The 26,647-nt window shown below is 40.4% G+C and overlaps 1 protein-coding gene across 2 annotated transcripts in view; it reads right to left on the bottom strand.

Moving 5' to 3' along the window:
- The window catches only part of MYOCD (myocardin), a 103,370-nt gene that overhangs the window by 24,635 nt on the left and 52,088 nt on the right, over positions 1-26,647 (bottom strand). For both annotated transcript variants that reach the window (XM_008051512.1, XM_008051513.1), the window contains exons 4-7: positions 25,804-25,879; positions 21,560-21,721; positions 5,495-5,670; positions 2,171-2,296 (exon numbers count right to left, since the gene is read on the bottom strand). In XM_008051512.1, the coding sequence (XP_008049703.1) occupies positions 2,171-2,296; positions 5,495-5,670; positions 21,560-21,721; positions 25,804-25,879 (540 nt within the window). The remainder of the gene's footprint in view (positions 1-2,170; positions 2,297-5,494; positions 5,671-21,559; positions 21,722-25,803; positions 25,880-26,647) is intronic.

Here is a 26,647-nt window from a genome sequence, read left to right as displayed (position 1 = left end):
AAAAAAAAAAAAAAAAAAGAAATGCCTTTACCCAATGAGCAATCTCTTCCTAGTCCCTCCTTCTCCCAGCTTCTGGCAACCATTAATCTGCTTTCTCTCTGTACAGACCTGCCTATTCTGGACATTTTATGTAAATGAAATCGTATAATAGATGGCCTTTTCTGTCTACCTTATTTCACTTCGCGTAATATTTTCATGGTTCATATATGTTGTACCATGGCTTAGGACTTCTTTCCTTTTTATTGCTGAATAATATTCAACTGTATCTATATACATTTCATGTATTAATTCATCAGTTGATGGACATTTGAGCTGGTTCCAACTTTTAACTATTGTGCATAGTAGTGCTGCTATGAGTATTCATGTACAAGTTTGTATTTAAACACCTGTTTTCAATTCTCTGGGGTCTATACCCAGGAGTGGAATTGTTGGGCCATGCAGCAATTCTATGTTTAAATTATTGAGGAACTGCCAAACTGTTTTCCACAGTAACTGCATCATTTTACATCTCCACCAACAGTGTATGAAAGTTTCCATTTCTTCACATCTTCATCAACACATATCATTTTCCATATTTTTGGATTAAAGCCACCCTAATGTAGGTATGAAATATATATGCCTCATTGTGATTTTGGTTTGCATTTCCCCAATGACTAATGACTTTGAGAATCTTTTCATATGCTTGTTGATAATTTGTATATTTTTGAAAAAAAGTATTTATTCAAGTCTTTTGAGGCATGTCTTTCTTACTTGTACAAGAAACCATTTGGGGTAGCGGTGGCCCTGATAACTCAACTAGATTACAGGTTCCTTGAGGGCAGGAATCAAACCTTTTATTCCGCTTTGGTACATATTCTCACAGACTGCAGAGTACCCTTCTCGTACACAGCATTTTTATAGTTCCTGAAAGTACAGTCTCTCATTGGCTTCATACACATCTTATAAAGTCAACAGGGTAGAGATGTTTTTCCTTAACTCAGATGCCTCTTTCTTTGAAAAACTCTCTGGTATCCTCTGAACATAAAGTTGATGAATTTTTAACAACTGGGAATGCATAGGCATGGACCAATCAGGAGGATCGATGGCTCCTGTATAAACATTCAGCTCTTCTAGACTAGCTGGTTGTCAGTATCAATCCCCCTCTTGTCAGAAGTGTCCTTCCTCTGGGCTCCTATCGTACTTCCTTAGTACAGCAAGGTTGAAGGCTTTGCTAATTTGAATAATGCAAAATGTAAATACTGTGATAGAAACATTAATAACATTTATCTTTATGTTCAACATTAAAAATAATGAGAATCAGCTCCTCCTCCTTCCCCTATGATTAAAAAAATTCATTGATAGTCACATAATTTCAAACCCGTTGAGCTGAGTGGATCGTAAACTGCACTTTGGCTATTGAGGTTTAGTGGGGGTTCTTTACTGGGAAACTGAAATCCCTGTCGTCCACTTAGAATGTAAAACTGTTGCTTTATCGTTGATTCTGACTTCAATTTGCAATCTTTTTTTTTTTTTTTTTAATCCCTTACGAGTCATTTCAACATTCATTCAGTGGTGGCACTAGAGCTGGAAAAACATGCTCCCAAATCAATTAAGAGTTATATGGGATAAAACATCATAAAGAAGGCCAAATGACTACAGTTAACTTGAGGAGAGAGTACTTTGTGTACTATAAGATATAATGCTGAGAAAATTAAATAAAAATATGCTATAATGATTATAGCTACTTGACTACTGTGAGTGTAACCCCATGTTTCTTTCCACTGGCTTGAATGACATAGGTTTTACATTATGCAAGGTCTTCAGGGATGCTGCCCTGAAGTAAAACTCAACTGTCCTATACCTATTTTATGACACTTGTAAATCCTAGTGCATTATAATCAGCTGTGTCTGTCTCGAGGGTGAGCTTATAACATCTTTTAAATCAGCAACATGCTGGCTGAGCTTTGATCCATAGAAATACAAACACACAGGCTTCTTCACTGCAGAGAAGACCTATGCTGTGCTGCACAGAGAATAGAGGTTTAGTGGCCCATGTCTCATTTCCAGCTTTGTGACATTCCTAGTGAGCTGAACCTGTTCTTGGGTCTGTGTGACCACCACGCATGTTATCAGACCTAACTCAGAAAGCTCTGCAGGTTGAGTGCCAGGTGGGGAGCTGGCATGGTCATACCTTTACAGCAGTGTGCACGGGAATAGGGGTGCTGGGGGGACCAAGCCCCTGCTTCCCAGTGTCTGACTGGTGGCTGGTCTGTGAGGTTGAGTCATTTCTGTCTTTTTCTGAGCTGGCAGCAAGATCCTGAAATCCAAATTTTGCCATTATTAGGACACAAGAACAGGTTGTGTGACACAAGTGTTAAAGTAGAGCCCCTCCATAAAACTTTGCTGCTTTAATCCTAGCTTCTTCCTCAAGTAAATATTAGCTTACTCCTCTAGAGGAGAGAAGTCACTCATATACACACATACACATACACACATAAATATATCATTTGTCATCCAATTGAGGACACTTTTGAGAGTGAGAGGGGGCATTCTTAATAATGATCCCAGAGGACAGGTACAAAGCAGGTCTGTTTTAGGCAAATTGGGATATCTGGCTGTCCTGTGTGAGGGTTCCACCTGTCTATGACCAGATCCACCTGTTGGACATGATCATGGAGTTGAAAAGAAAGAGGGAAGATTGGGCGTAGGATTTTGGGAGGAAAATAGGACAAGGTAGATGAAAAGGATGTTAGTGGAAGGAGGGGAACTGTGTGCGTGTGTGTGTGTATGTCTAAGTGTGTGTCTGAGTGTGTTTATATTTAGGTTTGTATATGTGTCTATGTATGCATGTGTGTGTGTATCTGATTGTGTATGATTGTGTGCATGAGTATGTATGTTTGTATCTGATTGTGTGCATGAGTATGTATGTTTGTATGTATGCGTATATATGTGTGTGTTAGATATGCATATATGTGCATGTGTGTATACATGTATGCTAGATATGCATGGGAGTTTCTGTGTACATGTATGTGCCTGTATGCATATGTATGTATGTGTTTTGTGTATATATGTGCAGGTATATGTGTACAGAGTCATAAAAAAACCTTCATGAGAGGCAGATTCTGAAAAGGTAATCGTTATCTTCTCTTCCTCTCCTACATTCCTCTACTGTGACTCTGACAGAGAGGGGCTAAGGCTGCCTGTAAACTCCCTCTGGAGAGTCAGTGCTGAGCTCCCTGGTTCTTCCCTAGGCTCTGGCACCTGCCAGAGGCCCTAAGGATTCTTTTCTCTCAGAGCCTCAGTGTCCTCATCTGTCAAACATGGCTGCTGGGTGAAATGACATAAAATGATTTTTGCATTTTGCCTGGCATTGTTCAGTATGTGTTCACTTCTTCCCTCTAAGGTTAGGCAGAAAAAAACTAAACTTGTTTTTTCCCTCCAACCATTCTTAAATCAGAAGCTGAGGAATTTACTGTCAGAATAATGCGTACAAATGGTCTGATATACTGTTTGATGTTATCAGAGAAACTTGGCTGCAAATACCAGCTGCAGAAGGCAGGGGAAGGAAAAATGCTTTGATTATGACTCTTGCACAGTGAACACATGAATGTCTCAGTTCTGCTTTTTATGCCTCCCTTTTCACATTTTTTCCTCGGCAGCTGTAGGTTTGCTCTGATGAGGTGAAGATCATTGTTCCTATAGGCATGACAATGACCAGTGACCAACACGGCTCAGGAAACAAGGCCCAAGATGAAAGCTATTGTAACTGTGCCTAATATCTGTGTGCTGTTTTTTATACGAAAAGAAAATTTTCTTTTTTTTTTTTTTTTTTTTTGTGTTGGAGTCTCACTCTGTTGCCCAGACTGGAGTGCAGTGGCCGCTCCCGGCCACTGCAGCCTCGACCTGCTGGGCACCAGCGATCCTGCCGCCTCAGCCTTCCGAGTAGCCGGAATTACAGGCACACGCTACCACGCCCCGTTAATTTGTTATTTATTGTAGAGATGAGGTCTCGCCAAGTTGCCCAGGCGGGTCTCAAACCCACGGGCTCAGACAATCCACTCACCTCAGCCTCCCAAGGTGCGGGATTACAGGCTGAGCCACCAAGCCCGGCTAAAAAGAAAATTTTCTAGAGATATTTAATGTCAGTCCATCGCCCAATCCCTGCAAGGTCAGGAGGGGCAAACTCTTCCTAGAGAGAAGGGACTGAAGGTTGGTAGCCTCTCCAGGTAGAACCAGAGCTGCAACAGCTCACATCTTGTTGCCACACTCATACATCTCCATCTCCCTCATGTGTGGTCATCCACATACATCTCCTTTTAGGGCACCATGAAAATTATCAGGCTAAGTTGAGGAAAATTCCCATCTGGGCTGTGGGCACTTTCTGAAGGTGGGTTTTCAAAAAGTTTCCAACACTCTGCCATGTTCTGAGACCACTCAGGTGCTCAGCCTCAAAGAGCTTAGGTTCCACCTCTGTCAGAATCAATATTGATGATACCTACCTGGATGTGGTTTTGAACTCATGTAAGAAAACATTTGCATTGTGCCCAGTGCTGTCCCTGACTCAGAGTGAGCACTTACTCTTCAGCAGTAGTTGCTGTTTATCATCATCATTATTCTTTGAGTGTTTTCAATATACAGTCCTCACTCTTGAGAGTTTGTCAATATGTCTAGATAGAGGTGAATGTTATGGTTGAGTTGGCACTGGAAGTTGATTTTGTAGTGACTGGCTAGGTGAAAACCTGCTAACAGAAGAACCAATGTGGGCTTCCCTACCTTGTAAACAACCAGCACTTCCTTCTCCCCACACTCCCCAGAGCCCTTGAGTGACTAACTCAGTGCCCCCCAAAAAACTGTGAACTTTGAAAACAGTCCTGTTCTGGCACTTTCTAGCTGGGAGATTCTGGTAAGTTATCCAATTTTGCTGAGTCTTAGCTAATTTGTCCATAAAAATGGAGATAAAAAATGTCTGCTTGAGGCTGGGTGTGGTAGCTCACACCTATAATCCCAGCACTTTAGGAGACTGAGGTGAGAGGATTGCTCGAGCCCATGGATTCGAGACCAGCCTGGGCTACCTGGTGAGACCTCATCTCTACAATAAATCAAGAAAAATTAGCTGGGTGTGATGGTACATCCTATAGTTCTAGCTACTTGGAAGGCTAAGGTGGAAGGATTGCCTGAGCCCAGCGGTTCAAGACTGAGGTGGCCATGAGCATGCCACTGCACTCTAACCTGGGCGACAGAGTAAGACTCTGACTCAGAAAAAAAGTCTGCTTGGAAGAGTAGATACTTAAAAAATAGGACAGAGAGTATAGTTCTGGGGATTCTCTTTCAGGGTTTTCTGGAGGCGTTGGCCACTAAATACAAACCCCCAAGTTGAATAGGGTGAGAAGAGGCATCAAGATGATGTGCCAGCAACAACATCTTCAGGGTCTCTAAACAAAACCTACTGCTGCAGGGTTGATTTTATGACTGTGAAGAGATGACACACTGACATGATTTTTTTTTTTTTTTTTACCTGAATTGTCCCCAGAGGTCCTGCCGAAGGGGTCTCTGAAGCTTTAGAGTCTTGGGGAGAACCTGCTGAACCCTGGGGGTCTTCGCTTCGAGTCTGATCTGGAGAAAGTCCATCGCTGCTGCTGTCCTCTTCAAAGGCAAAGGCATCTGCTGATTTGGAGAAACTCACCTGGTTACCTGCAGGAGTGAAGCCCAAGAACTGAATCAGGGGCTTAGAAGCATCAAAGGGCTCTTTTGGAAAGCTTTAACGTGTCATCCCAGTTAGAAGCACACATTTCTCTCTCTGGATTTGTTTCAGGTTTAGGTCAGAGTGAAGATACAGTTTAAATGATTTTGTTTCCCTCATAGGAACTTGTGTTTATAAAAGTGGTCTGTCTGACATAGAGGAAAAAGTGATATATGGAAGGTCTAACGTCATGCGTGAAACTTTATTTTCAAGTTTCTGCATTTCTTCACATTTTCTTTGGGAAGTCATATCTTTCCTAAAACTAAATTGGGGAAGGCAAAGGAAAGATCAGGGAATGCTGGATACAGAATGAGGCCAGAGGAGAATGAGGCAGAAGAGTGAGCCCATCTTGCTCAGGTTTTACGATGAGAGATGGAATTGAGATGACAGCCTGCCATTTGCATCATCTTCAAACATAACACAGGGCACACAGCACAAAATGTTTAGCAGACTTCGCTAATAAGGAGAAGCTAGGACAGCTACTAAGCTTAAATTCCTAAATGTCAGAATTAGCTAATGTCACCAGCGTATCCCATAGAGCCATTCAACTAATGTGTAACTGTTTATAAAACCATAAATATGTCTCGGAAACTTCAGCTTCGTCCTTGTTTTTTATTATTTGGGATTTCTTTTTATTCCTCATGTCTTTGTGTATAGTTTGGAACTTTTCAATGGCTCACACAAGAGGATGCTCTTCCTCAGCAGCCTGCAAGATCTTACTAAGGGAACAAATTGGCATGGGAAAGGGTTATCAGACCAGATGGGTCTATAATGACATCCTTATATGTCCCTTAAGTTTTTATTTGCCAAATTTCATCTGGTTTATTATCCCGCTGCACAGTACACCATGTGCTGAAGCCACATAGCTCTCCTGACCCGATTCCAGGCACTGCTCTACTGAAGGAATTTAGGTATTATCAGGAAGTTTTCCAGCCTGGTATTCAGCAATCACACTGACAAGAACTTTTGACTCTTGCTGTGTGCAGATAAGAGAAAGGAGCTCTTGCCACAGCGATTGGAAAGGCAATGAGAAGCTGGAAGTAATGGAACAAATGTGGCTTTGGGCTTGTCATCGCCACCGCTGTTGGCATCTGTCACTGGTCTTACGCAGTCATTCAAGTGTCAAATAGGGAAGGAAACCACACAAGGACAGGGCAGGTGGAAACTCCAGTTTTTGGCCCAGTGGGCGGCACACGAACTGAGAAGAGCTTGGTGACCAGCATTTCTGTCCCATAGGTCACTTATAAAAGTCATTACTGCTTTACCAGTAAAGTAGTATAATAAAAGTAATACGTGCTCATCATAAAAATTCATACGTTAGGAAAATGCCCAATGTACACAGTTCACCTCCTGTTCATAATTTGTTGTCTCTTCTAGATTTAACTAGATTTAACTCTGTGCATATAGGACACATACAAACACATTTAAAAAGTATTTCATAGCCAGGCTTGGTGGCTCAGCCTGTAATCCTGCACCTTTGGGAGGCTGAGGTGAGTGGATTGCCTGAACCCGCGGGTTCGAGACCCGCCTGGGCAGCGAGACCTCATCTCTACAATAAATCAAAAAATCAGCCGGGGGTGGTAGTGCATGCCTGTAATTCTGGCTACTTGGAAGGCTGAGGCGGAAGGATCGCCGGAGCCCAGCAGGTCGAGTCTGCGGTGGCTGGGAGCGGCCACTGCACTCCAGTCTGGGTGACAGAGTGAGACTCTAACTAAAAAAAAAAAAAAAAAAAATTATTTCATGTAGATAGGACTGGGTAAAATATACTGTTCTGAAACTTCCTTTTTTTTCACTTTGCAATATTTCTTGGAAATCTTTCTATGTGAGAACATAGAGATCTTTCTCATTTTGTAAAAAACCAGCTGCACAGTGTTTCATTGTATTGTAGGGATTTTTATTTTCAATTTTTCTTTGTACTTTTTTGAACTTCAAAAATTAGAAATAATAGAAGAGTACAAAGAATAATATATTTATTTACCTGCTGCCTGAAACTAATAAATGTCAGCATTTTTTCATATTTGTGTCAAAAACCTATTCTCAGGCATCTGACAAATGCTATATATATATATATATATATATTTTTTTTTTTTTTTTAAATCACGGGTTACTCTTCTTCCTCTTTAGTATTCTGGTTGTAAACACCCTCCCTCTCTATTTTAAGAGTCCAGAGTTAGCTTATACCCTTCCTTTTTCCTTTTCTCATAGCAAAACCTAAGATCTGCAAAAAGACTCTGTGTGCCATTTTCACGTAGTGTAAATAATTTATATACCATTTTTTACTTCTCAGAGAGATCATGTGCCTGACATCTTCCAAGGAAGGCCTTCCCAACTATCTCCATGAAAATATTCCCATTGTCAACATAACCAATATATATCTTTACAATCTTGACTTTAGAGATTACATTTTCATTGAAATTTTGAGTCTAAATTTATCTGTGGAATTAAACATTTTGTCCATGTAAAAAGAATTATGTTTATTATCGAGGGACAAGCAAGCAGGAGCAGGGGGGTAGGTGGGTGTTAAGGGTTCCCCACCCCAGAAATTTCATTGGGATCTACTTGGCACAAGCCCTGAGCCAATACCATTCACATTCTTAGAGCATCCTGCATGTGACTTTGTCAGTCCCTTGGGGCAACCAGTATTCTCTGTCCAACAGGACCCTCCGCCTTTTAGTTCTGTGCACTTCTTTCAGTCTAAATGGTTAAGGACCTACTCTGTGTAGTCTGATACTTCCTGGGACAAAGTCCCCTCCCATCTCCACAGAGTAGTGCATCCCAAATGTGTACAAATTGGGGGAATTAACATAACTGCCAAATTCTCCATAGATTCTAACACAGGAGTAGAATCAAGAGAATAGAGAGAGTGGTTTCTCCTCTTATTCCTACTCCCCCAAACTCTACCTTAACTGTTTCAGTGAAGAGATAGCAAATAATAAAAATGGAAGTTGTATCAGTAGTTCACCTTATAGAGTCAACAATAACAAAAACAGACCATTTTGTTAGGCCCCACAATAGTCCAGAAAGTCAGTCCTGTACCACATTTTCTCTGTTTTGTAGATGAGGACATTGCAAAGGGCCAGTCTTCAGTTATTTAGAGACCGAGCCAAGACTGCAGTGCCTGCCTATGGGCTCTCAGAGCTATCTTGCAGAGGGGATGGCAAAATCAGTTACCCTCCCTGGAAGCCAACAGGTGAAGCCATCCTGCTGTTTAGGGAACATTGTCAACCTGCCCCATTGGCTGGGGATAAAGCAGGCACAGAATATGGTTGACATGTCTACTTTTTCTGAAGACATCATGCACTGAGGACGTCTTCATAATTCCACAGAATCTTTTACTTAACTTTTTGAGATTTGAGAAACTAAATGTGGCATCTTGATCTTGAGGAACAAAGAAACCAGAAGATTCTGGGATGGAAGGTCATGATGAATTTTATTTGGACTTGTCTTAGAAAAGGGGTGGTCTCCTCTAACCAACCAAGATACTTAAAGGAGAGAAGACCAAGGTGAAAAAGGTGACCCTGGCCCCTTATGTCATGAAGAAGCAGGAGGCCAAGAAGGTGGTGAACCCCCTATTGAAGAAAAGGTCTAGGAATTTTGGCATCAGACATGATATTCACTCAAAAAATGACCTCACTCGCTTTGTCAAATGGCCTTACTGCATCCAGTTGCAGCAGCAAAGAGCTATCCTATATAAGTGACTGACAATGCCTCCTGTCATTAACCAGTTCACCCAGACCTTGGACCATCAGACAGCCATTCAGTTTCTTAAGCTGGCCCACAAGTACAGGCCAGAGACCAAGCAAGAGAAGAAGCAGTGACTGCTGGCCTGGGCTGAGAAGAAAACTGTTGACAAATGGGACATCCTCACCTGTCCTTTGAGTGGGGGTCAACACTGTCACCACCTTGGTGGAGAACAAGAAGGCCCAGCTGGTGGTGATTGCATATGACGTGAATTATATTGAGTTGGTGGTCTTCCTATCTGCCCTGTGTTGTAAAACGGGGGTCCCTTACTGCTTTATCAAGGGGAAGGCACAACTAGGCCATCTAGTCCATGGGTAGACCTGCACCATGGTCACCTTCACACAGGTTAACTCAGAAGACAAAGAAACTTTGGCTAACCAGGTGGAAACCATCAGGACCAATTACAACAGTTATGATGCGATCCACCATCACTGATGAGGCAACTTCCTGGGTCCAGAATCCTTGGCTTGTATCACCAAGCTGGAGGAGGCAAAGACTAAATAACTTGCCACTAAGCTGGGTTAAATGTACACTGCTGAGTGTTCTAACATAAAAATAATAAAAATTATCCTAAAAAAAAGGAAAAGGATGGAAAGACTGTGAAAGCCCTGAAGTTGACGCTGGCAAATCAGCATTTGCAACACCTGGCATTTGGTGACTGGCCTCATGTCGAAGCACTAGAATGATGTGGAAAAGCCTAGAAGTAGGATATCTGGTAATCAGTCCCCTTCTCTTTAGGGCTTGACGGAGCATTCCTCAATTATTAAATTTATTTCCAGCCTTCCCATTCAAGTTGAAGCATGATTGGATAAATGATGACAAAGAAAAGAGACAGAAACCACAAGAAAGGATATCTGTGTGTCTCCATGGGACACACTCAGAGAAGTTGTCAAGGGCCAGACTGCCTGGTGAGTGTTGGTAGTACTCAGCAGGAAACAGCAGTATGGAGTTGTCCAAGAAGCCTACTGGAAGGGATGGGGTTGAATGGAGCCTGAAATGACCATCTGTGGGGGACAAGACAGCAGAACTGGAGAGGAGGCCATTTGACAAATGGTGGGGAAAGTGGACAAGAAATTACAGAGTGGCAATTTGTGGAATTGGTGTGGGATGGTGAGAAAGAAATTCTCCCAGCTGGGAGAGAAGGTGAATTTAGAAGCCAATCTCTGGAGAGACACAGCCTCTAGAGTAAATGCCCCTTGCTTAAGTCAATGGAATGAGAAAGACTTGAGTGCATGCAACGGCATACAGAGAAGATTTTTGCACATGAATAAACAAACAGGGTGAACACCAAGATCCCAAATATGGCTCCTATCTGGTATCTAAAAGATATAACGTGCCAGGTCAGAATATATCGACAGTTGCATAGAGGACAACTGCTGATCACCAGTCCTTCAGGGCTACAAATGGCTTGGATTTGCCACTGCCAGGGGCTAAGGCAGGGGACCCACACACTTGGCTTAGTCCCCTTGCAGAAGGGCTCCTGCAAACACTGGCAGTGGCTTCTTTTTGACTTGGCAAAAGTGGTGTTTAGTGCGGTCAGTAAGGGCTTGGGTTTCCAGAACCCAGACACCTAGGTTTGTTTTTCTGGCTCCACCACTTCAGTGGTAGTGTGACTGAGAAGTTATTCAACTTCTCTGAGCCTCAGTTTTCCCGTCTATAAAATGGGAATAATAATAATAATAACAGCTACCTCTCAGGGTTTCAAGGCTGAAATAACATATGGAAAGCATTGAGCCCACTCCCTGTCATGTAAGTGTTCAATAATTTCTAGCTGTTATTATTGTTATTGTTTTTGGTAGGAGCATCTGCTTTTCTCGAGTTTAACATTACCAAAAATAAATAGACCACCCGGAAGGCAGTTTGTCCCATGGTCAGCTTTGTAAAGGTCAACACAACTCCAGAGCCAGAAAAACTGGTTGGTCCTAATAGGTTCATTCTGGGAAAGAGAGACCTTCCCCAGATTAGGAGGAGAAAGGTCTGCAGAAAGGTCTGCATGTTACTCTTTTCCTTCCTGGTTCAAGGCAGGCTCATGCAAAGAACAAAGGTCACCTTATCTGACTGTCTCTGGAACAACCAAGTCTATCAGCTTCGTGTTGTGACCCTGGGCCTCTGCTCCAATCTCCCACGTTGTGAGGCTGGCTGGGAGCTGTTGGAGAGCAGTGTGCTGGCTATTGTTCCTGCAGACACGTCAGGCGTGTGATGACAAGGACCTGCTTTGGGAAGCCCTGACATCATCTTCGGGCTATGCCCATGGGGCTGGCTCTGGGCACTGGCCCCTTGGGGATCTTGAGCTGGCGACTCTGAGCTTTCCTTCTCCCTCTTGGAAGTGATTAGATGAATGAGTCAGTTGTACTTTCTCTGCATAAACATTTAAAATTCCAAGATTAAAATGAGATAATTGGAGTCCTAGTTACCTTGCTGCTGGGACCCACATCAAGGGCAGGAAACCATGAAGTGGAATGTAAAAATGCACCTCATTGCTTATCTACTTGTGAGCTGGTGCAGTGCACTGCATGAGGGTTGTTTTAATTCATAGACAGATCACCTCCTAACAGTCTCCTGGCAGAGACTGAAGCAAAATACAGTTTCCAAAGGGAGAAAGTCATATGTGGAAAAGTAACTATCCTTTCAACATGGCTCTCACCTAAAGATATTTGCATAGATTTAGCATGTCATAGTCTGCAGACTGAATCTAACCAAAGTCTGAACTCACTGCTCTGGAAGCAGATCAGATGCCTTTATGATGGAAATGGATGTAAGGTGTTTGAGTGAACAGTTACTGTTTTTGCTCAGATCCCTGGCACTTTAGAACTTTGCTTTATGTCTTTTGATGTACCTGATCCTAGAACCACACAAGTCAAGAAAAACAGTTAATCAGTGTAAGATTTGTTCTGCATCAGCTCTTAAGGTTAATTCCCTGGGTCAAAAAATATCATCAAATGTGAGTATAAAGATACTGTCTCTCCTCTTTCAGGGGATCCTCCTCAGCCCCTCCCATAGCCTCAAGTTGCTTCTCAGGTTTCTAGATACCTCTCCTCAACTTCAGGCTGTATATGGGCATGCCTTACTCACCTCTTAGTGATGCCTGAGGCTAATAGCATAGGGAAAGACCTTTACTTCACTGGGAAGCAAAGTCAGACTCAGGAGACTACCTTCATCTCTCAGAGCTCACCCTTTTCTTTCTACCACTCCCACATGCCCTAATGCCGCTAGCTCCCTGATTCCCCTTTCCTGCCTCTTTCCCAGAACCATCCTCAGAAAGGTATTTGTTACATATGTCTTTGTGTGTTTCTTTTTCTCAAGAATTATTTGCTCTTTGGAAATTATTTCTCATTATGAAGTGATCAGTTTTGTCCATGAGAAAATTATGCCAAAGCAAACTTTTTTCTTTTACATGCCAAAGCAAATAACTCTGCTATCTGGCCCAGGCCATGGTTATTGTCTATCTGCCTTTAAAATGAAAACCAAAGAGGTCAAGACTTTCAGCATCTCTGAAAAAGGACTAGATTCTTAGTGAATAGCAGGGCTTTGTTATGAAGCCTAAGTGTGGGGAGCATTGGTGTGCAGAGACTAGTGTAAAATCTTTTATAAGTGTAAATGGTAGTTAGAAATGGAGGACTTCTGGATCAGGTCTGATGGATCAGAAATGGTGCTTTCTATATTAAAGGGTTATGGTAATAAAAAGAGTGAATTTATTTTTGACAACGGAGCTGTTCTGAATCATGGCTTAGATTTTTAAAAACCTAACTCAAGTGGGAAGATTGGCCCACGAAAAGGTAGGAACACTTTAGGAGGAAACAGCTACAGCTGAAAGTCAGAGTCCTTCTACTATTTGAAGAGTTGGCAAAGCCCTCAGTTCTGTTTTATTTTTATTTATTTATTTATTTATTTATTTATTGAGTTGGAGTCTCACTCTCTTGCCCAGACTGGAGTGCAGTGGCCACTCCCGGCCACCGCAGCCTTGACCTGCTGGGCTCCGGTGATCCTTCTGCCTCAGCCTTCCGGGTAGCTGGAACTATAGGCGCGTGCTACCATGCCGGCTGATTAGTTCTGTTTTACACAAGCCAGGAGTCAGGCATCTGGACGATATACAGCTTTCTTGGGATCTGAGGGATGTATAAGTGATTTGAAGAAAATGTTCTGATGATCAGTGAGAGAATTAACAAGCTAGAAGTAAGCCTGCAGAGATCTCAAAACGAAGGGTGTCTTAAGTAATAATGACTACTCATAAGCTGAACAAGACCTTACTAAACTCCAGGATATAATTTCTGTTCTCATTAGTCATCACTTCCATGTAACATGCTTGTTGTAAACACTGTCCTAGACTGCTTAGCAGCTTTCTGCAAAGTAGAAACAGGCAATCAGGTGAATGCTCTGAGAAATAGCCCCCAGGAGGCCCAAGGAATATCCTTTACAGAATGTCATTTTATAGTGATGAGGCTATGTTTCCTTTAGCTGAAAAATATGTAAAACTCTACTGACTTAGGAAATAAACTTGTGGGTTGGAATTGGGATCAACAACTGACACTCAAAAAGAGAGAGAAGAGACATGGAACCATCACTCAGCTGACTGCAAGAGGTGATGTCTGGAAGTGAAAAGAAAAATCCCAGGGTGGAGCAGTTCTCTGTCAAACATGGCCTTCCCTGTTTTGAAAGCTGTTCTAGACTCCAGAGATTTTATTGCAGGCTTGGAAAATTATTGGTCCTTAATGAAATTTAGAGGAAGGGAGACAATGACAGAGTGGTCCTCTCAGAGCTTGGCAGAAACATAAAAACACAGCTGCAGAGAGAGCTGGAAAATGTAAACACATCTGGAAAGGCACGTGGATAGAAGAGGGAAAATACATAGAGGCCAGGAGAGTGATACACAGCACAGCCACAACCCTCAATCACCACCTCACCAAGGGAGGTGATATGATTGTAAGAAGTGACAGGTAAACAGTGAACTGGGTCATCTTTGCCACTAAAAGGGCTGTTCAACGTGCTCTCCCTACAGCTAGTCTAAGCAACTTCCTCTTTCTTTATGACATTTCTTATTATGTGATCACCTTGCCCATAAAAACTCATATGCACATTTAAAGGATCATTGCTAAAGAGGCTGTTTCATGAATAAATAACAGGTGCCCAGTTGTTCATTACTGGTGTCTGCTTTTGGATTTTTCTTGAATGAGGTCAAGCTATATCCTCTACCTCTCTGTCTAGCAATCCTTCTGTTGATTCTTCACAGATGCCCTCCCTTTGTCTTAAATGCCGCTGTGTGAGGGCTTAATTTTTAGCCCTTCTTCTCTTTTTATACATCCTCATTTCTCCTAACTACCTTCTTTCGCTGGGCACTCATGATTCTTTGTACCCTGTACTCCTTTTGTTTTATAGAACTTACCAACTTTTGTGATATGTGCTTTGCTTGTTTATTATGACTTATTGTCTATGTCTCCTCCACTAGAGTGTCAGTCTTGTTAGAGCAGAAATATTTGTATACTTTGCTCACTGATGTTTCAACACTTAGAATAGTGTCCAAAAAAATAGAAGGTACTCAGAGTATATCAGATGAAGAAATAAATGAACGAAAGGGCAATCTTATCCAGTCTATCATCTGAAATTACCATCTATACTGAAGACTTCCAAGTCTGTAGCTCTAGACTAATTTTCTCTTCTAAGCTCTAGTTTTATAGAACTCACAGCCCACTTCCACTCTGCCCTTGGATTTCCTGTGGAGTCCCTCAAATTCAGCAGTTTGAAACAAGAATTCATCATCTCTCCTCAAGTCATGTTCCCTATCTTGATAAATGGCACAGCCATTGACTGAGGAGAGAAAACCTTTGATGATTCACTTTGTCTAAACTGATATATTCTACAAATCTATAATCCTATCATGCAAAATCAATGATCTCTTAGATCCTCTTTTTTCCATACCTACAGCCGTGACTCTTGTTCAGGTCTCATTAACTCTCACCGAATAAATTTAACAGCTTCCTGACAGAGCTGTCTGACTCTGTTCTGTCTCGCTTGAATCCATTTCACATGGCAGCCAGAGAGACCTTTCTACATGCAAAATCCCCTGCTCACACACAAACACTGCCATGGCTCGCACTGGAAACCTTTATTCTCATTGCTTTATTGTTATTATTATATTTTAAATTATGTTTCCCCTTGTTGGGGAATTAGAATAGTACTTATATTTATTCCCCTATAAGACAAGAGCTTCTCTTAAGTTTGTACCTCTCTGCTGTTTTTAAAATACAGTTAGGCCACTTTCATGACCTGATCAATGCTTATCTCTCCATTCTTATTATTTGTTTGTACCTCTTTCTTTTTAGGACTCAGATAGTAAGCCACCTCTTCTAGGATGCCTTGGTTAGGTACACACATATGTATTTCCTTTGTGACTTTTATCTATTTCTTTTATAATAATTGCCACAAGAAAAGATAGTTTTGTTCTTCCATGCCTCTTTTGTTGCTAAAGTACAAACTCTTTGGATCACATATGGAGACTAACTCACTAATTATCTCCGGAACTTAAATAATTTACATAAATTATTTAGTTTATTTCACTAATAATAATAGTCATTATTATTATGACAATTTTACAGATGAGACAGGTGAGGCACAGTAAGACTAGATAATTTTTCTATAGCCACGTGGCCCAGAGCCACAGAGTCCAGGGTTGAAAACCAGGTCTGTAGATTCTAAAGTTTCAGCTTTACTGCTTCAGACAGCCTCATATTCTGTCAGTTATCTTTGTTAAATATCCTTCATCTTTATTTTCTCTCCATTTCCCTTGATGATGTTCTTGCTCATACCCGTCTGACTTCTCACTTAAATGGGTCCATATTTTAAAAATATTTTCTCCTCCATTCTCCTCCCTTGCACCTGTAGCCAGATTAATATTCCTGAACCTCATTCACCTCATGGAGATTTTCCTGCTCAAAAGCCTTGACTAAAAGCAAAATTGAATTCAAGAAAAGACACAAAATCAACAAAATTTGTGACTAAAACCATGAATTGCTTCTTTGTAAGAATTAATTAAAAAGAAGCATTCTTGGTGAGAGAGAGAGAAGGAGAGAATACTCAGAGAATACTCAAATATATAGTATTTAGACTAAAAAGTGGTATCTAACCCCACATTCAGAGAAACTTACGACAATTGTAAGCCAATACTAATATACTACTTGAGGCTAATAAGTTGAGGCTAATATACTACTTGAGGCTAATAAGAAATTCAGGGGGATAATGAGAATTTTTAGAAAAAGGTAAATTGTATAAATTAACTTTTGTTTTGTTTGTTTGTTTGTTTGTTTTTGAGTTGGAGTCTCACTCTGTCACCCAGACTGGAGTGCAGTGGCCGCTGCCGGCCACTGCAGCCTCAATCTGCTGGGCTCCGGTGATCCTTCTGCCTCAGCCTTCCAAGTAGCTGGAATTACAGGCGTGTGCTACCACACCTGGCTAATATTTTGATTTATTGTAGAGATGAAGTCTCGCCAAGTTGCTCAGGTGGGTCTCGAACCCGCGGGCTCAGGCAATCCACTCACCTCAGCCTCCCAAAGCGCGGGATTACAGGCTGAGCCACTGAGCCCGGCTTACAAATTAATTTAAGGAGAAAAATTGAATACACAAATAACTAACTGAAACAAAACTGAAAACAAGTCTCAAAAAACTACTCCTGAGGAAAGTACTGGCCCCTATGATTTTAATATGCAATGTTTCAAAGCAACTGATCATTATGACCACATTTAAATGTTTCCAGAATGAGGAAAAATATGAAAAGGAAATTGTAACATTTTGTGATGTATATATAGCTTTAAATCTGATAAATATAAAACAGCAACAACATAATACAATGTCATTTATAAATATTGTGGCAGACAGGACTAACTATTTATTGTCATGTTCCCCCTTCTGTAATATGGAGATATTGCTGGAAATGGCTGTTCAGTCAGAGAACAACCTCTCTCAGCCATATGCACTGGTGGAATGTGAGTGGAAGTGAGTGTTCATTTCTAGGTTGAGACTTTTAATAAGAGAATGAGGCTTCTCATCCTTTCCTTTCCCTTCACTGGATACATTTAGAGGATGACAGGCCTTTAGGGCCTTGTTGGCAAACAAAAGCCTGTGTACCTGCTGCCAGTTTCTGTACATAAAGTTTTATTGCAACACAGTCATGTCCATTTGTTTACTTATTGTCATGGCTACTTTTGTGCTACAATGTCAGAGCTGAGAAGTTGTGACAGAGGTAGCCTAAATTAATTTATCTGGTCCTTTAAGAAAAAGTGCTACCCTTGTTCTAGGGAATGGTAGAGCACAAGACTGAATGAAGGAGTTTGCCATGGGGGACCCGCCATAGAGGAAAACCTTCCCCGGGCTGTTTATGAGTGAGAAATAAATTTCTCTTGTTAAGTTGCTGAAGTTTTGTGGTTGTTTAGCAGTTAGTAATATCACGACTGATAATGAAATGGATGCAAAATCCCAAATAAAATACTAGCAATTTCTAAAAAAACAAACAAAAAAAGATGTATTTTTGTCCAGAAATTCAAAGATGATTAGGAAAGGTAGCAATAGCATATTATTAAGCCAAAGGAGAAAACCCATGTCATAATATTTTCATACATTTAAAAACTTTTGAAAACCTCAACATTCATCTTGCAAACTATTCTTAGTAGAATAGGAATAGAAAGATACTTCTTTAGAATATTTGTCTTATGCCAAAAGTTAATATCATATATAGAGGTGAATGACTAGGTGACTAGGTGAAACAAAAATACATGTCACCATTAATATAACATAACATAACATTATAACATAACATAGAACACAGCACAACATAATATAATAATTATGTTGCTTTTGTGGCACTCACAATGTGATAATAATAGTAGTATGTAATATATCAATAATTATTAAACTATATATTAATATTTATTGCATAATATAATTGTGTTTTATATAATTCATGCACATAATTTTATATATAAGAAAATATTTATTTATGATATAGATTTTTGTATAAAATATGGTATTTAATTTGTGTAATATAATATATTCTACATTCTTTTTTTTTTTTTTTTTGAGTTAGAGTCTCACTCTGTCACCCAGACTGGAGTGCAGTGACCACTCCCGGCCACCGCAGGCTCGACCTGCTGGGCTCTGGCGATCCTTCCGCCTCAGCCTTCCGAGTAGCTGGAACTACAGGCGTGCGCTACCACGCCTGGCTAATTTTTTGATTTATTGTGGAGATGAGATCTCGCCAAGTTGCCCAGGAGGGTCTCGAACCCGCGGGCTCAGGCAATCCACTCACCTCAGTCTCCCAAAGGCTGAGCCACCGAGCCTGGCTATATTCTACATTCTAATCAATATAACTGACAAATATAAAGACATAATATATTATAAATAAAATGCATAAAATTATACTATTAATAGACTACATGTACTGTAAAAATGATATTAATTATATAATATATTAATACCATGATAATGCTTTTCAAGTACTAGCCAGTGGACCAAGGCAAAAAGCAAATGAAGCAGGAAATAAATTCATAGATGTATGATTGTGTATCTAGACAACCTAAGATAAACTGAGAAACTACTGGAGCTACTAACAAAATCTTCAAAGCTGCCCAGTTATAAAATAAATGCCAAATTGCTAGGTTTCCCATATGTCAGCAATAATCATTATGAGTTTACTTAAAAAACAACAATAAAAATCTTTGCTACGGAAAAGAAAAGAAGACTTGAATGAGTGGAGAGGGATACTTTATTTCTCCGTTGGAAAAACCTAGCATATTTTAAGGATATGAATTCACCATAAATTAATATATACATTTGCTGCAATCCCAAACAAAATTCTAATAGGAATTTTTCTACAATGAAAAACTGATTCTAATTTTCACTTAAAATCCACTTGTGAGAGTAGCCAAGAAACATTAGAGAGATCAGACCAATGTAAAGAAACTTGTGAAGACCGATATTAAGACAAATTATAAAACACATCATAGAATTGTGAAAAAAATAGAATTAGACCTGAATCTTAAATCAAGCCCTTAAATAATTTCAGATGAACTGAGGGTTTAAATGTAAAAATAAAGTATATAAACATTAGGAAAAAAATCTAGGTGAATAATCTCTATATTCTTGAGCTAGAAAACATTTTCAATAAAAACAAATTCAGACACTACAAAAAAAAAAAAAAAAAAAAAAAAGATGCAGTAGTGGAAAACTGCCAGAGGAGGGCAGGGGCGGGATTGGAAGTAGTGGGAATCTGTCGGGGGAGGGGGGGTGCACCTTATCAGCAAGGGTACCTGCATAATGAACATTTGTATATCTAAACCTGAATTGTACCCCACATCTTTAAAATAGAAAGAGAAAAAGATGACTAAATTTAGCTATACAGAAAATAATAACTGCTATAGGTAAAACTCATTACGCATAAAGTCAAAAGGAACAACCGGTAAAAGGATGTGTAATGCCTGTGACAGATGGAAGATTAGCACTTTCCTCCTATATAAATAGCATATACAAAGCAGGCAGGAGGAACATGCCCAGCAGGAAAAAGAAGAAAAAGCCATGAATTACCAATGATACATAATCACAAGGAAAAATATCTCACTATAAACCAAAGGATGAAAATTAAAAGGAAATCTTTTACCTATTATACATAAAAAAAATCACAAGGCCAGGCACAGTGGCTCAAGCCTGTAATCCCAGCACTTTGGGAGGCCAAGGCGAAAGAATTATCTGAGCTCAGGGGTTTGAGACCAGCCTGGGCAACTTGGTGAGACCTTGTCTCTACAATAAATAAAAAATAAACTGGGTGTGGTAGCACGTGCTTGTAGTTCCAGCTACTTGGAAGGCTGAGGTGGAAGGATTGCCTGAGCCCAGCAGATTGAGGCTGCGGTGGCTGTGAGGGTGCCACCATACTCTAGCTTGGGCAACAGAGTGAGACTCTGAACCCCGCCCCCCCAAAAAATCATAAAGTTACATGCATAGGACAGAATGTTTTAAGAAATGATAAGAGATACCCAATGGAGACTTTCTCCTGTCCAAGATCTTTTTAGAGTTAAGATAATGATAGTACACTCTTGAGTACTCTAGTCCAAATTCAAAGACACAGGATGTTTAGTGGGGAGGGAGAGAGTGAAGAAGAGAGAAAAAAATCACAGTGGGAAATTTAAATAGTCACTGATAGATAAGTGTGTCCCCTTTCCTGAGGTTGATATTTTCAAATTTACAGGTTCCAAAGGCAAAATTCACATGGCCTCTGAATGACTAAGTGAAAGCCAGATTTTAGAGGGTAAATAAACTTGGTAAGTTTCACAATAAACTTAATTTTGAATAAAGCACCCATATACATACAATGCATGGAACATTTAAATATATATTGCTTATCAATATCTATTAATAGTTCTCAGAGTCATTTGTCAGCATAACTGGAAGAAAGTAAGTTTGCCTTTGGGAATGCTAAGCTCCCCTTTGTTTGGGTTCACTTGGCACCAGTTCAAAAAGTCTACAAAATCATTTTACATATTTTGTGACAGAATACATGTTTGTGTCCCCTCCTTGAGTATTTGTACTTAGACTTCATGGAGCACATGAAAGTTGTCAAAGAATTTTCACATGCATTGTATGGTATAAACTTTATTCCCAGAAGCCTGTGAGCTGGGCAAGGTGGGTCATCTCCATCTCAGCGAGGTGAAGTGATTTGGGCAACTAGACTTGAAACCCAGGTCTTCAGGTTTGGGCCAGTGGTTGATTTACTATACCAATCCACTCTTCTTTAAAAGAGGAAGGCTAAAGAGAGTCATGATCATGACTCCTAAGTGATAGAATCTTGTAGGGGAGGTTTTCGAGGATTATGTCTGGTGAAGTTTTCAACCTACCTGACTGGCAAAACTGGCCTATGTTAACTTGATGTTGGCGTGAATGGGAATGAAAGTTGGAAGAAACGTCTAGGACCTCTGATTATGAGGGACATGCTGGGACAACAACCTATGGCATGCTATTGTCTAGTGAGAGACCTTCACCCTCAAAGCCCCTAGAATGTCAGAGTTTGGGGTGCCCTCAGCTCTCAAGAGCATAAGCGAAAGGGATGCCATTTATTCTAACTACCTTTTATGGCTTCTTTCACAGCAGAATCCACAGGGAGTATGTTCTTCTCCACCAGCTCCAGTGGCCCTGGTCGGAGAGCAATTTTTTCATTGAGATCATCTGCGAGTCGGGCTCTTTTCAGCTTCATCTGAGCAGTTGGAATGGACCTCTCTGCATTCGAGGCTAAAGGGTTGAAATGAAAAGGATAAGTTCTAGAATGTGATGTCTTATTTTTTGGCTTGTGGTTATAAAACATTGTGCTCTACCATCCTAATAAGGTTTTAATGCAATCATCATCACTTCACAAGGATTAGCACCAAAGACTAGACACTTCCAAATAAAGGCAAATAGATAGACACATGGAAAAGTTAGAGAAACTTGCTTTGTGAGGATTTGTTTAAAATGTGCAATTTGGTGATTTTGTAATCAAATAGTCTGCAGGGCCTACGTTGCTTGCCTGTTGGATGCACATTCAGTCTGCATAGTGACTGGCACAGACTGAGCCTGCAGTAGACATCTATTGTTATAATTAATAATAGTAGTATCACTCCTAAAGGGTTTTAGGCTAGTCAGTGCTGTGATACTGACTGAGTTAAATGTCCAGACCAGTTTTAAAAGAAAAAAAAATCTTTAAAAATGTTTATTTAATGAAACAGAGGAATTTTTAAAAACGTAATTTATCCAGCAGGCAATTTCTCAGATTTGGGGACCAAGAAAGATCACGTACAGAGTCCTAAATTCACCCCCACACAGCTGACACCAAAATTCCTCTTTAGGTTGAACCCTGACTTATTTCTTTGAAGAACTCAGAGGAGAATTTAACCAACTTATTGCTCAGTGGAAAACTGTAAATTAAGATTCTATAAGAGTTGTCAGCTTCACTCAGCTTCAAAAAATCTAGAACATGAGAGATATTTACAGACAAGTCTCCCAGCCCCATTAGTCTATCTTTATCAACCTACCAACCTAGACTTTGTATCTGGCATTAATCTCGAATTCTTCCTACAGAAGATGTCTAAGAATGGCTCAGTTACAGCAGGGTAGGCTTGTCTAGAAGCTGCGTCTTTGAAGAACTTCACATGAGATACAGGGAATGTTAGTATTCCAAACCAAAGGATGGGGGTGCTAAACCTAAATCCTCTCCCCTTAGAAGGTCTTTGTAAGAGTTTCTTGCTGGACCACTTGCCTCCGAGATTCCTCTGACCTATCCTGCACACCAACTTAGGACTGTCTCCAGAATGTCCTCTTTTCTTTTTGCATCCCACTATAAGATGCTCCCTTCTATACAAGTCTTTCTGTCTGGTGTTTCAGGACTGCTACAAACCATGCCCACTTCCCATCATGACCTCCAAACCAAGCTTATCACTCCAGAGAGCCTGTTTTTTTTCTTTCTGTCCTCTATATCTTCACTTTGCACCTTTGCTTACTTCATTTCCTCACCTCGAACTTCTCCTTTACTCCTCATCACAGACATCTTATTTTGGGGTCCTAGAATAAAACCTTCCTAACTGAGTAAGGACAGAAAGTGTTCTTTCAGATTCCTTTTGCTTTGACTGCCTCCAGCAGTTGCTAGCACTGGCCCTTCATCTTGTTGCTTCTGAAATTAGACAATGAACGCTTGGAGGGCAGGGGTCATTTTGTATCTAGCAGATCTTTGGTGCTCCAGGGAGCTAATTCCCAATTTCTGTTAGTGAGAAGAGAGGCTTCCATGACAGCTACCAGAGACATACAACCAAACCAAAGGCTGTTGTGGTTCACATCCTGATGTTTTCATTAAAAACTGCAATGATAGGATAAATAACATTTCATATGCTTTTTTGATTATAGTATTGCTATGTACTCATTGTCATAAATGTGAATAATGCTAAAAAAAGTATGAAAAAGAAAATGAGAGCCTCAGAAAACTCCCTACTTACATGCAACAATCTTTTAAGACTTCAGTGTCTTTCTTAGTTATTTATACCTATTGTTAAGTTTATATGTTTTCTTTCCAGTATATGACTATAAATACAGTTTATTGTATATTTTTTCTTTCCAGAATTTGGCTGTAAATATAGTTTTGTTTCCTAATCTTTTCACTAAACATTATCTTGTAAGCCTTTTCTCAGAAATCATTATTCTTTCTTTCTTTTTTTTTTTTTTGAGTTGAAGTCTCACTCACTCTTGTCACCCAGACTGGAGTGCAGTAGCACACTCATGGCCATTGCAGCCTTGACCTGCTGGGCTTAGGTAATCCTTCCATCTCAGCTTTCCAAGTAGCTGGAACTACAGATGCACACCACCACGCCTGGCTAGTTTTTATGATTTATTGTAGAGACAAGGTCTCACCAAGTTGCCCACGCTGGTCTCGAACTCCTGGGCTTAGGCAATCCTCTCCCCTCGGTCTCCCAAAGTGCTGGGATTACAGGCTGACCCATGGCACCTGGCCATGAAATTATTATTCTTTCAAAGGTTTTTTTGTAGTACCTACATGTTATTCAATCCTATAGATAATTCATAATTTATTCTGCCAATCCCCTATTGCTGGGTATTTTAACATATCTAATGTTTCACTATCTAAAGTGATTTTATGATAAATACAAAAATATTTGTTTGTCTGATTATTTTGAGTAAAACACTAGAAGTTATGTGGCAGGGCTAAAGGGTGGGTAGATTTTTAAGGAGTTTGATACACATTGCCAGATTGCCCTCTGGAAATGTTGACCCAGTTGCACTCCCACCAGCAGTGTGTGAGAACTCATGCACTTCCCATACTATTGCCACACACAATATTTATTTTTGTCTTCTAACTTGATCATTGGAAAGTTTGTCTCTCATTTGAAATGGCATTTCTTGGATTATTTGCGCAGCTGTGATTTTGTGCTGACACAGCAGCTGCTTCTAGGCTTTTCACCATTGCGAAAAGAGGTAAGAATTTTGTCACCCCTCTTGACAGCCTTTGTTCCCCGTTCCTGAGACACTTGGCATCCTTTGGCTGCCTCATGTAGGTCAAAATCTTGCATCCCATATAGCCCTTCCCTGGAGTTCTATGTTGTCCTCTTTCTTCCTTACCCTGAAAACTTCTTCATCTGATAATATCCCACCTATTTTAGGATTGGCAATGGGTCAGCCTTGAGAAGCCAGAATAACTCAGAAATGATGCCCATTAAAGAACCAAGCAAGATTCACAATTTCCATGACATGTCAGGCTTTTCTTGCTACTTAAAGCTAGTGTACAGTCTTGCAAGAAAATCCGCCTTCTAGAGAAGTAGTGCTCATGCCTTGTACATGCTGTTCCTTCAGGCTACAATGCCCTTCTGTCTTTATTTCCCTGACTGAGCCTTCACTTTCTAGCTCATTTTCAAGCTCTTCCCCCATCCATCCATACTGATCAGATGCCTCTTCTCTCTGATCCTCTACTATACACCTAAAACATCATGTCTTTTTGTCTCTTTTTGTGCTGTATTGTAGATGTGATTCTCACCTCCTCTGTTATACCGTGAGACTCCTTTGAGGGAGGGAAACTGTAGCTTATTTGTCACTCTACCCACAGGTCTGGCAGAGTAGCTGACTCCTAGCAGACTTCCTATACCGTGTGAATTCAATGAAAAAATATTTTGTAGTTAAGCTGTCAAGTTAGGGATTGGACCTCTTTGAAAATGGGCATCAAGGATCTAGGGGATTTCCATCCTAAGGAAGGCAACACATGAAGCAGGAGCACAAGCCTCTCCTCCTCATCCACACGTCAGAATATGGGGGCCTGTCAGGTGTTTACCTTGTCTCACATTCCCTGGCATAAAGGTGGCACCCTAAGATAACACTGGGGCTGCTATGATCAGCACTCATTTTCTCACACTGTCATCCTCTGCACACTACAGTGTAAAGGCATCGGCAAAGCACAAAGTTATCTAGTAGATATAGACACAGCTAGAGAACCTTGATCCCATCTCAGAGTGAATGATGACCCAGATTAATCATAATTGTTAACAAGTATTGGACATTCCCTGTGCACTCCAAGAGGTCACATGATTTTCCCAGACCTTAGAGTTAGGAGATGGCACATCTGAGATTGGAACCTAAGTCTCAAACTTTCTTGATGCTATATGACTTCCCAATTTGATTATCTACATGGCTTGGAATGATTAGATGACAACTTGAATCTACTACTTTGTAATGGCAGGGGAGATTTTTAAGAGGGTTTAGCAACAGTCAGAAACAAACAACTCTGGTAAAATAGCCCAGCATTCAACAGGCATCTCCTTGCTTCCAATTTCATGCAGCCTTACCTTGGAGTATGTGCATATTAACCAAGTCGGCACGGTTGGACCTACTTCTGGCTTTGTGCTTCAGGGAATTTTCAGTCTGTAGGGCCCAAACAAAGATCTAGTTTTATCTTTTAAAAAAATACCCAGTTTCTCTCAAAAGGAAGAAGTATGTTTTAAATGACAAATGGAGCATGCAAATTTGCCTAATTTTTTGTGCTTTGATAAACACTTACAAAGGACTGTCATATAATTTTGTACAGGAAAATAAGATAAAAAGGTAAAAATCTTGGGTCTGCATCAGAGGTATAAGCTTAAAGGCCTTCCATGGCCAGGCAGATAGGTACATGTTAATAAAATATTAATATAATCATTATAATACTAAGACTCTTATAATCAATCCTATTCCACTCCTTCTTAAGATAGTCACAAAATTAACCAAGGTCAAAAATAAAACATTGCCTAAATCCATCTAATACAACATGACAACATATGTTCCTTTCCTGCTATTCGCCTGATTTCTCTTTCAGACATGTGGAAATATAAAGCCTGCAGATTTAGGCCCACCATGAGTTGGGAGGGCAATTAGAGATAGGTCCTTTACTGAGTCTTATCATCTTCTTGTGGAACTGTCTGTAGGCTGCGGAAGGGTCAATATGGAATCCCAGGACTCTGATTTCTAGATCACCTGATTTCTCTTTTAGACCTGTGGAAATATAAAGCCTGCAGATCTAGGCCCACCGTGAGTTGGGAGGGCATTTAGAGATAAGTCCTTTACTGAGTCTTATTATCTTAATGTGGAGCTGCTGTAGGCTGTGGAAGGGTTAACATGGGACTCCAGGAACCTGATTTCTAGATCTGGGTTTTA

This window comes from Carlito syrichta, unplaced genomic scaffold (assembly GCF_000164805.1).
Source record: "Carlito syrichta isolate Samal-C Ts95f unplaced genomic scaffold, Tarsius_syrichta-2.0.1 Scaffold182362, whole genome shotgun sequence".
In the NCBI taxonomy this organism is placed as follows: Eukaryota; Metazoa; Chordata; class Mammalia; order Primates; family Tarsiidae; genus Carlito; species Carlito syrichta.
Note: the sequence above shows the minus strand (reverse complement) of the source record. Positions and strands in the feature narration are given on the sequence as shown.